Source organism: Tachypleus tridentatus, chromosome 7, assembly GCF_004210375.1.
Source record: "Tachypleus tridentatus isolate NWPU-2018 chromosome 7, ASM421037v1, whole genome shotgun sequence".
Lineage (NCBI taxonomy): Eukaryota > Metazoa > Arthropoda > Merostomata > Xiphosura > Limulidae > Tachypleus > Tachypleus tridentatus.
The window spans coordinates 136,985,919-136,998,068 of record NC_134831.1 but is presented as its reverse complement, the minus strand read 5'-3'; the positions used below and the strand labels follow the sequence as shown (position 1 = coordinate 136,998,068).

At 29.4% G+C, this 12,150-nt stretch overlaps 1 protein-coding gene across 2 annotated transcripts; it reads right to left on the bottom strand.

Moving 5' to 3' along the window:
* Positions 1-563: 563 nt before the first annotated feature.
* Positions 564-11,915, bottom strand: LOC143256683 (SH2/SH3 adapter protein dreadlocks-like). Of its 2 annotated transcripts, none has more exons than XM_076514226.1 (3): positions 11,776-11,915; positions 8,352-9,424; positions 564-7,731 (listed from the first exon to the last, which is right to left on the bottom strand). In XM_076514226.1, exons 2-3 carry the CDS (start codon positions 9,183-9,185, stop codon positions 7,531-7,533), a joined length of 1,035 nt encoding a protein of 344 aa, XP_076370341.1. In that variant the 5' UTR covers positions 9,186-9,424; positions 11,776-11,915; the 3' UTR covers positions 564-7,530. The 2 variants fall into 2 exon arrangements, with proteins under 2 accessions (XP_076370341.1, XP_076370340.1); XM_076514225.1 differs by lacking the exon at positions 11,776-11,915 and adding an exon at positions 10,415-10,661.
* Positions 11,916-12,150: the final 235 nt, after the last annotated feature.

The following is a 12,150-nucleotide window of genomic DNA, read 5'->3' as shown; positions in this document are numbered from 1 at the left end:
ACAGTATAGTGCAAATTAACTATATTTGTGTGAATTATTTTTAGACAATTAAAACTTTGTTGTTCCTTAAGTTACATTTTATAATATCTTTCTATAGAACTGTATACTGTAAATTGTTATTGCAAATTTGTGAATTCAAACAGAAATAAATGTTAAGATGATAATTAAACTAAAAATGAAAAAGTATATGTCTTTACTGCACTAGCGCCATCTAATGACACTTGTTCTTAAATTGATTACTAATTCAAAATTCTTCATAAAATTTTACATTTTTCCAATGATTTTTTTTTATAAATCTTAGTTATTTGTTAATATCAAAAGAATCCATTGAAAACGTGGTACCTTACAATGTGTAGTTAATTCAAATTACTGAAACACTTTAATAGTGAAATTTAAATAAATGCTAAATAAATAATTTTAAAAAATTATTTCATAAAATTAAATAGTTATAAATGAGTTGTATGATTTTATCTATGAAATAGTCGATTTTAATGACTAATGACAAGTTTTTTCTCAGTGCTTCCTCGTGTCACTTACATAATTAATACCAGTCATTAGAAACATCCATTTAATAAAAATGTCTACACTTTTATTTAGAAACTGTTACAGCTTAAAGCATGGAAGTTCAGCTGCCACATGTATAAGCAATGTGAACACATATTGAATAAAAATGACTTTCTAGAAAAAAGAATACTGGTCTGTACCAAATTCACATCACATACTTGCATATACATACAGGTACGGATTATACTCAGAAGAAAAAAAAAAAAAGTTAATTTTGTACACACAAATTAGTTGCTTAAATCTTTGAGTTATATATACCTAAAAATCTTAATTTCTTTGAAATTTTTAAATTTGCCATATTTTTCCTCTTTTTTTTTTTTAACTGTTCTGTATTAAAACTTTACTTCTATGTAACATTTTCTGAAAAGTTGCTGATAATTACAACAAAAGATGCCCATTTTAAAGGTAACTGACTTGTGTTTTAGTTACCTCTGAAGCTATGAAAAATATGTTTTGAAATTTAAAATATTCAAACTTAATCTTCACTTAAAAGAAAGAAATATTGGCATTCTTAAGGTTTGTGAGATACATAAGATACTGGAAACTGTTAATTATAAGAACTCATTATTCCAGTCGTACTATATCTACTGCCAATGAGGCCTTTTCTCTAACACCAAGAGTTATAAAGCCAGCTGGGATACAGACATAGCAGTGATCATGACAGTTCTGTTATCATCTGTTACTAAAACAGTGATTTAAGTGTGAACTAGATTAAGTTGGTAAAACTGTAATTCGACTTTATACACATCAAAATTACGTTTATGGTTTGTATTAATATTTAAAACCACATTATGTTTTATTAATATTAGTTATTTTACATGAATGCTTATACAGAAAAAATCATAATTCAAAATAATGAAACAATAGAGTCAAGCAGATAAAAAAAAAAGCAGAAAATAAACTTAAAGATTATGTATTAGTAATTTTAACAATTAACATGTTAATCAGTAATTTGTAGCCTGTCTGCCATATGTAATTAAACTGTTTTCAGACTAAAATCACTTTTTAATTCAAACATAAGTAAAGAGATGGTAGTAGTTATGTCCAGTTAGATTAAATATTTTTTTTAATAATTAAGAAACCTCACTTGAAATTAATACTGTATGAAGCCTGAAAAATATTCAACCCTCAATAGTAAATCTAAGATCTTATAATACTCAAATAGTTTGCACATAAATTCCAGCTAGTTCCATGCATTTGTCATTTTGTTTTCAGATTGCATTTGGCCTTAAATATTAGTTAAATCTTGCTGTCTTTTGTATCTTGTTAAATACTGTAAGAAGGTAAAGAAATATACCTTTTTTCTTACTTAAAAAGCAAAACAGATGAATTCACATTTTGTCAGCAGAGAATAACAGCAAACTTCAAGTTACTGACTGGAACTTGAAATAAAATTGTTAATGTAGTTCACATCATTACAGTTGTTGTTACCCATGCAACTGAGATACAAACAACACTTAGACCACTATTATATCTGTTCTGGCTTGATGAACCTTGGTACTGGACAAAAAGCTTTATCAGAACTCTTGTGTTCTTAGTATCTGAAGTCATTCAAGAATATGATAGTTAATACTCAACGGATACTAAAGTTGCTATTGGTTCATTTATAATCCAACATACAAAACTTCAAAAGTATCTATAATTTTAACTTTATCATATATGTTTTTGAAATTGGTTTTCAGTGTTTCACTTATGATCACAATAATCAAGTTAATAAACACAAAGCTTCTTTCTTAGTTCACCAATGTGCTATCTAGTAGCTACAAACAAGTAGGAGTACATTGCTCCCTCTTTACACAAGACCACAAAATTAGATGAGTAATTCATATGATTAGCTTAAGATTAGCTCACTTGTTTTAGAGGTTTTGTGTAACTCGACCATTTATCTCTTAAATACCAATTATATCAGAGGTTTTAACATTATATTTAACATTTACGTAGTACTTCAGAAGAAAAATTGCATCTTTTTAATCTTAATGGAAACTTTACTTTGTATAGAACTAGATGATGAAGGATCCTTGCTAATAAATTCAAACAATTTCAAAGTTGGCCCAATGTAAATCCAAAGTCCTTCAGCAAAAACCAGGTTATGATACCCATGGTTGTAATAGCCTTGTGCTTAACTTAAAAAAAAAAATTGAAGCAAAATTTGTGTTAAAGGAATTCCTAATGCTTGTATATTTTGATGTTGTGAGTCAACCAAGTTTTTCACTCAAGACCAAAGTATATCAAGCCAGCTAGATGATAAGATGCAGTCTTTATTGAAGCATTAGGTAAAGTATAGAGAAACTGTATAATGAAAAGGTAAAAATAAAAAGTGTAAAAGTTTGAATAGAGATTATAACTTGGCTTCAGCTAGTATATACTACTATGCCCCATGATAATGTCTATTATACAATAAAAAGGTTTTTAAACTTAAAAAATTCACAGAAAAATTACAACAATCATAAATATAGTGAATAATTTCAAAAGAGGAATGCAAGTAGTAATAAAATTCAGAAGTCTTTATAGGGTGAAGGAAAAAACATGCAATAAATAAACAAGATGAAAACTTTAATTCAGGTGTTGTGGTTAATTGTTTAAATTTACATGGAAAAATAAATAATTTGTCTGAACATTTAATAAAAATAAACACAGGGAACAACAAGTAAAATAATTTTTTTAAAGAATTACATCTGTCATAAACATACACATAATATTTGGTGCAAAAAAAATGATTGTAAATGACAGTAGACAATGACTAAATCATGAATTTATGAGTGTAAAAATTTTGCTAAAATGACTACAAAATGCTTTTAGGTATAACCAAATTAGGATTACTTATATAGTTCAACTATGACATATACATGCCTATAATACTAGAACAGGTAATATTTCACTTATTAAAAGATTAACTTGTGCTCAAGTAACTTCATTTTACAAAAACTCCTGGTTATGAAATATTTAAATGCTAGACTTTGAAACATATTCATGCTTATATTTAATCTAAATACTTCATTATAAATGAGGTAATAGTTTTTTTATTTCATTAAGTGTGCTATTATGAAATTATTACAATGATAAAGACACAACAATTTAGTATTTTAATATAATTTCAAGCAATATAATTTTGGGTCACCAATTTTTCATACATCCATGCAGGAGTTAAAAAAACTATGACAAGTTGTTACTAAGATTTATGAATTAAGTTCAGTAAGAAATCAAATATGTTGTGTGTCCAAATGTTAATTGAAATCAGGTAAACAAAAAACTCTAGTTTCTATAAGTAAAGAAGTTACAGTGCTTGAAACTGTCAATTTGTACTGAATATAGTTATGTTCTGTTCAACATTCATAATGTACAAGTAATTATTTAGGGCAAGAACGTAATCACTTGTATCCACATGGCTGCCATATGATAGTGACAATGTTAATGGTAAAACATATCAATCTAGCTCAGTAGTGTCTTATTGGAGGTTATTAATGAAAACAGTGTCTTCCTGTTAAGTAAGATGTTCAAAAAATTAAATTAGTTTTGATTTAACATTCAAAATAAACTACATGTACAATGAACCTTAATAATATATGGTCAATGATGTATGTTACTGTTGTTCTCGAATGCTAAAACTTTGCACCTCACAAATAATACACATTATATTAAAAAAAAAAAAAGTCTCCATATTTCTGCAGTCATTAAAAGCAAAATACAGAATAAATCTCTTAAAATATCACTGTTTGTTGTTCTATTAAATGGTAGTTTTTAATTAACTATAAAACTCAGGTTATATATGTTGACAATAATATATAGATGGCTCTCAATTAGTTGCAATATATGCAAGTACACTCAAAAATAACAAGACAGGAGAGTATATTTACATTAATTAGGTTCTTTAGTTAAAAATGAGCATATTTCAATAAGATACTTTCATTAATAAAAAAGAAAACTAATATGGCACTTCAATAAATCAATTACAGTAGCATTTTTAAAAAATATTTCAATTTGACAAGTGTATATTCCAATAAGACACTCATTAACAGAAAATGTTTTTAACATGGAACTTTAATTATACAATCATATCTTTCTGTGAAACCTTTAACTAATTAGAGCATCATAGTTTCAACATATTTTACTGTACTAATCACAATAAATTTTAATAATCATAAACATTGTTGCTGATGGTTTACTTCTGAGTGTTCAAATATAAGCAAACCTGCATGGTATAATTTCTTGCCAAAATATTTTAATCTTCTCTAAGAATCATGTGCAAATAATGATGAAAGACAGATGGTATAAAACAATAAGTGAAGCTTAACACTTTTTAAAATGATGTTACTTTTCCTACATATAAAAAAAAATTATATATATATATTCAGAATCAATGTTTTTATTTTTGGTTGTAAAACTATTATGGCCTCTCTCTACTAAGGAGTATTCTACATATTTTCATCTTTTGCTTGTAAGAACTTTCATGAATATGGCATAATACAATCAAGTTTGAGTTTTCTTAATCTGTTATACACACAACTGCAAGCATTCAAAACAGAAAAAAACTGTCTTAGAAAACACAGCAAATTATTTTATTATACTATTGACCCATCTGTACAAATAGGATAAATATGGCTAATGCCATTAAATCTAGTTTAGTAGTTTATGTTGTTATAATATAAATATAGGCCTATGAACTTCTAAAAGTATGTGAAGTTTGATAGTAGATTATGTTCTGAGAAGATGCCAAAGGTAGCTGTGTGTTTTAGTTTTAAGTTTTGCTTCAAGATGTATTTGAAACTGTGTTAGCAACCATGCATTTTGAGTTACACTGTACAAATAAGTTTATTTTTACATTAGTGTAGCACATTTAGCATGGCTGTAAACATGGCATACAAGTTACAAGTGTTCAAGCTTTTAAAATATCTGAGGATGAAATCATTTTTCATCACAAGGACAGTTCTTTGAATTATTTTAACAAGATAATCTGAAAGAACCATCAACAAAAGAACATTGTAACACAAATATTGGGGATTATAATGTCTTATAGAAAAGGTAGCGAATATAAAATTTAAGAAACAAGGTTCTGTTTATATTTTAACAATTTCTACTGAGTTACAGATTAGTTAACAACTGAAGCTTTTATCAATAAATTGAACAAGATACCAATTATCAGAGAAAAAAAACATTTATAAGACTAAGATTGAATTAAATATAAAATAGCAAACCTAAGATTCGAAGGACTAGTGTTTCACACTAACACCATAAATCAATATAATCACAAAGCCTGTGATAAAGGCCTTTGAGAAATACTTTGAAATCAATCTTCAACATGAAAGACATACAGAGAAATAAAAAATCACTGAAATTACAGGTTGTAATACACAGACAAGTATAAGGTTTGGCCCTTAGCTGCATCTTAAGATCACATACACGTTCCTCAACTTTTTTTTCAATTTTAAAATCTATACTTAAGATTTCAAAATCATGCAGATGTTACAATAACAGCAATTACTTCTAAAATGTTACGTGAAAGTCTCCAAATCTATTAATGACTATCAGCAATGCTATTGCACGAATTAAAGAATGTTCTCATTGTATTTGTATAAAACATCTATAAACACAATTGTATAAGAAAACTTCCATATCTATGTGCCCATAAATATTTCTGCAGCATACAAACAACTTTGGATATAGTATGCAGACATACTATGAAAATATACAACCCAAATAACCAGCAAGCGATATGGGGACAGACATTGAAGTCTTGCCAAAATATTCTAATTTTGCACATTACAAATTACACAAATCCATATTTATCATTAATAAAAACTGTCTCTGCTTCAGCAGTACATCAAGAACTGAAAATATACTTACTCTAAAACTGTATACATCATTTAATGTTTCTCAATCGTATGTGACAACACTTAATTTGATTTTTTATTTCTTACATATATTGTACAAATCATATTAACAAATTAATGTAAAATGTTTAAATAGCTTGTAATATTTACATTGTTTAAGATGACATGGAAGCTTATGAAACAGGCCATTATTGCTAGCTTTCTGAAGTAAGCCAATAAGGGTTTTAGTGCTGAGTGTAAGGCTAGTTTTGATAAACCAGGCACAAAAGGCTAATATTTTAACACACACTTATAAATTATATAAAGTAATCAAAGACTGCAAACTACATATAGAACCACTCAAAGAGTTAACTTTATAAAACCAGCTAATGCCTGCAAGCTTTACAAAACCAAAGAAAGGCTGGCTTTGTAAATCTAACAAGCCTTTTCTGTAACCAGCTATTACAGACCAGATACAAATTAACTAACTGTGCATTTTACTTAGGGTTATTATTTAAAAAAAAAAAAAAAGTGACCAAAAACATTAATAGTATAAAAATAAATAATCAAAAACTAGCTTTTTAAAGTCATTTTGTAATTTAAAGCAGTTTTGTAAAGTGTACAAAACCTAAATTTTAAATAACATAATAATACTTAAATTCAAACACAAGTTAAGGATATTATAAGCAGACTTAACTAATCTTAGATTTTCTCCAAATTATGTTAAAATGTAACTATCTGCACTAAGAATCTAAAGTAACAAGTATAAATAGTTTTAAATCCTGCTGTTCATAAAGAAAAAAAAGTTGCAACAAGAGACAAATAAATCTAATGTAACATTAGCATTGTTTTGACTTTGACAAACAAGAACTATAATTTCTTTTGCTTCATAAGTTTAGAAAGAGTATTACAAAGAATAAGATGGCAGAAAACACACCTCCCAGAATCTCTCTTTACAAGTTGAATGTACCATATATTTTTGGGTATCAAACTTATCAGCTGAACAGAAGAAAAATTATAAAGCAATAAGAACTGCCTGCATGATTTCCATTCACTAGAAATTTCACATGGCTTGGAATTGACAGTTCTTTTTAATTACACAGCTGTTCAGAGTGATTACAACACCACCTGCTATATTAATACATACAACAGATATTTCTTAAGGTTTCTTTAGAGGTTTGATCAAAAACATTTTGTCTCCACGAGGGCTAGTATATATTGGAGCTCTTTTATAATGTTCCACAAGATCATCGAGAGAAGAAAAAGTTCGTTGGCCGATACAAAATATTCCTTCATCTACGTGTACTCTGAAATGTTTGTTCCTGTTTGGTGCTTTTAATGATACTGAAAAGTCTCCAATCTGTTTTGAGACAAAATAAAATCCAAGCATTATTTATATAAGTATATTTTCAGTGAATAAAAAAAAAATTTAATGTGTAAAAATCACATGATTTATTACCTAAAATAATCGCATTTTCCTATGTACAATTTGGAAATAACCACACAAAATACCAATTCCTACAATTCAAAATATAACAATCCACAAGTCTATTATTCTAATATATACATGTAGGAACTTCATGACATTTCAAGGTAAAACAATACCCACAACTCCAGTAACTACTGAATATTAGAGCTTGAAATTAAGTACATTAATTCTAGATTTAATGAACATTTTTAAACTTTTTTTGAGTCAAAATCTGGTAATAATAATAATAATAATCTATAAGAGGTAACTGCTTTCTCCCACTAAAATTGTACAATTTGTTTTAAACTTCCCTAATTTTTAAACTATAACTGTTTATTAGTCTGTTTTTCAAAGAGCTAACAGAGTGGTAGGTTTAAATACCACTTGATCTCAGTATTCATAATTTCAGAAAAATTCTAAGTTCTCACAACAAAGTACCTAAAAAAAAAAAAGATAAGTAGATATTCAGATTAATATACGTAAAACCTGCAGTATATAAAGAAAAAACTTACATTTGTTTCACTGTCCCTAATTAGAAAATCTCCATCTTGACCATATTCACTAAGCATTTGATCGCACTGACTCCTTGTAACATTTCCTATATACCAAGATTTAGCTAGAAGATCCTGTCTTAAAACAGGAACTGGAAGAGGGCCCCTGTTTTTGGCCTGTACTATTGGTGATCCTTCTGCGGATGTAACACTCATGTTGGATATTTCAGTTTGCACACGACTTAAATCTAAACCTACAGCTGCCGAACCACCAATTGCTCTGCCAGTGGAAGAGGAAGAACCTGTAGATTCCAAAGTTCCACTACCTTGCCTCATTGTAATTACTTTAACATAGTTCTTCGGAACCAAACCAACTTCTCCAGCTTGGTTACGAGCTCTCCACCAACCTGGATCATTAGCTGGTCGATCAATTATCTCAAGATGTTCTCCTTTATGAAAGGACATTTCTTCTTCATTCTGTGCAGAATATGAATACATAGCTAAAACAACATCCAAACACTCAGTGTCCTTTAAAGTTCCTGTAGCTGAGCCAGCAGGAGTATAATTGTGGCTAACATCATTTAGGTCATCAACTTCCTCAAGTACATAATTTGAGGGAAACCACCCTATACAGCCTTCATATTCACCTTTCCACCAGCCATCACTAGATTTTTCCATAACAACCACTCTTGTGCCTTTCACCAAGGATATTTCATCTGATTGTTGAGCTGTATAATTGTATTTTGCTAATGCTGTGGAGGTTACCAAGGCTTTGTTCTTAGGAGAAGTACTGTTCTGGGAAGAGGCACTGATGTTAATGTCTTTAGTTGTAACTGGTGAAGCTGTTGGCGACATTTTGGATTCACTTTTCTTTTTTACTTTTCTACGAAAACTATCAAATATTGATGGTTTTTCTCGCTTAACAAAATTTGATGGTACAAACCCAGACTGGCTTTTAGAATTTGAAACTTTCCACCAGTGTTTGGTATCATCCAATAGAAGAAGTCGCTCATTTTTTCGGATGTCCAGTTCTTGACTAGCCTGGGCTTGGTAGTCATACTTAGCAATCACATAAACATCCTCTCCACTTTTACCTGAAAACGTTAAATTATACTTAATTTTTTATTCAAGGATTAATTGCTAATTGCTCTGAAGTTAGTCAGTAGATGCCTGAATTTATTGAGAGAGACTTTTCAATAAAAATAAACTTCCTTCAGAAATAATTCTTGCAACAATGCAACAAGGTACTTGTGATAGAATCAGCCAAAAGATGCCTTGAATAATTTCCTATGCCTGCCCAACAAAGATGTACAAGAAATATATCTGAGTCTAAAAGAACTTATGAGAGAAAGTAGAGAAGATTAGTGTTTTAACTGCACCATATCTGCTACACCAAGTGCTAATGTTTGGCTTTGCTGGTCAATAACAATAATTAATCTTTTTTTTTTCCTTTTAAAACAATATTATTCTGAACACACTTCACAATATAAGTACCATACAGTTATCCAAAGAAATTAATTAATTAATTTTGGATAATTTGGTTAAGAGAATTTATTTAGTATTCCTTGATAAATTTTCATGTAAAATGGAGACAAACTCTAAAATAAGGAAAACATAAATCAAAATAATAATTTGTTCCACGACAATATTAGGTTTTAAATATATTAACAATAACATTACACAATGCTTCATCACGTGCTTAATTCTTTTAAGTGCGAAATCAAATAACATTTTAAGTTACAAAAGTCCACACTAACGAAATATGAAGTAAACCTGGGCATATAAATTATAGTGATAACAGAAATAACAATTCATATTCCTTTACTTGCTACAAATTTCAGTTTAATACATTTACTTTACTGATTTCATACAAATTCTACTGTACCGAGTCTGAATAACAAAGTTAACGTTACTACACCTATTTTCCTGGCGTTGTACAAAGTGGTGTAAAAAAATAAATAAAAAATTGGTACCTCTATTAACACCAAAATTCACCTAGTATTACTGTACATTATTGATAATTAGAAATAGAGTCTAATATTGCAAAAAAAGTAATATCCATATCATATGACTCAGTAACCTACCCATTTTTGGAATAGACATGATGGCTATATTACTTTATATGATTAATCCGCAACAAACTAATTAATAATTAATTTTTAAAAGGAGCTTTCTGGTCTAAAATTATAAATCCGCGCAGGGTACATAATAAAACAACTTGAGATTAAAAAAACAAACAAACATTAATCCTGATTGTAAGACAAATACTCCGCCCTTCTCCACTCTTTCATCTTGAACCCGGCATATATATCACGGCCATTCTCGTCTACCGCGAGATGAAAGAAAAAGATTCAGATGAGCAAATTGAAACACCTGTTTGAATTACGTACATACACACATATTATATATGTACATATTTTCGTCTTGTTTTAAAAAATTACTTTAGGCATGACATCGTCACGTTGACTAAAGCATTACTTTCCAGATATTACATGCCTATTGTAATTGTTTTGCATTTTTTACTCTACTTTCATATCTGTGTGTGAATGCCTAAATGTATACTCAATAAATTTACTATCTGCTTATTCTACTAGAATACAGAGGTTTTTCATTACCATAATGGTAATTTGTATAGCTAAGCACTTTACTTTTGATCATGTTTATGGCACGTTAAAGGCTCTGACCCTCGTGATCTGATAATGGAAATAGCGCAATTATAGGTTGTATTATACGACATCCCGTTGCTAAGTTGTCTTATTTAGCGGTTATAAAAAAGATAGGCACTAAATTTTAACATTTCTAATTGTTTGTTTGTTTTGTTCTAGCGCAAAGCGGTTGGCTTTCTCTGCTCTGTCCACTAGGAGGAATCGAGCTCTGGATTTTATCGTTATAAGTTCGTGAAGTTGCTTATAATCTACCAGGAGACCAATGTTTCCAAGAAATATATCTACAGTTTTTAACTATATTGGAGTGAAAAAGGCACTGATTTCAACAGAGGTAAAAAACACTACACAAGCATTGCTTATGCTCTGGTCGAACTAAATTAACTATAGGACAATGAGATAGGTCCGCTGAAAAGTATATATCGTAAATTAGTGCTGAATATCTGAGCAATTGAGTATAGAAAAAAAAAACTGAACACAAAGTAATGCGCAAAATGAACAATCTTTACTCAACTCACAAATAAAGTGTGTATACAGTTGTTACTATTAAACACGAAACAATAGGTTCTACTAATAGAGGATGTTATACTTTCAACAAATATGGATGAATTCACCTACTAAACTGTTTGTCCACAAGTGGCACAGCGGCATGTCTGCGGACTCACACTGCTAGAAACCGGATTTCAATACCCGTAGTGGACAAAGTACAGATAGCTCATTGTGTAGCTTAGTGCTTAATTCCAAACAAATAAATCAAACTGTTTAAATTCAACATTCCTTACCTCGGATATAACGTCAAATTTACCCAGAGCGGCTAGCGTTAGTCATGTGTTTCCTTTCCCATTCGAGCATAAAGAAGGTTATAGCCTCCAGATACCACTTAAACCAGTGTTTTTCAAACGTTTTAGGTCGCATCTCCTTTTCTTTTCTGTAATAACATTTTGCTTTTTCGTAACATTCCGAAAAAGAAAACTTTCAACTACGTTAAACCATAATATATAAATAGCCAATGATGACAACGATAAACTTAGCTTTAAAAATCCTGAAAAGAACGAAAAGTTTCCTCACATTTCTCACGCCCTTCCCCTAAATACCTCTAGTCCTATTTTAGAAACACTGATCTGAATAATCCTTCAAGAACACTCGCTCTCGACTTC

Coding starts and splice junctions, on each gene's coding strand:
- LOC143256683 (XM_076514225.1), bottom strand. Junction 7,732..8,351: donor TTAGGGACAGTGAAACAAAT/GTAAGTTTTTTC, acceptor GTCTCAAAACAG/ATTGGAGACTTTTCAGTATC.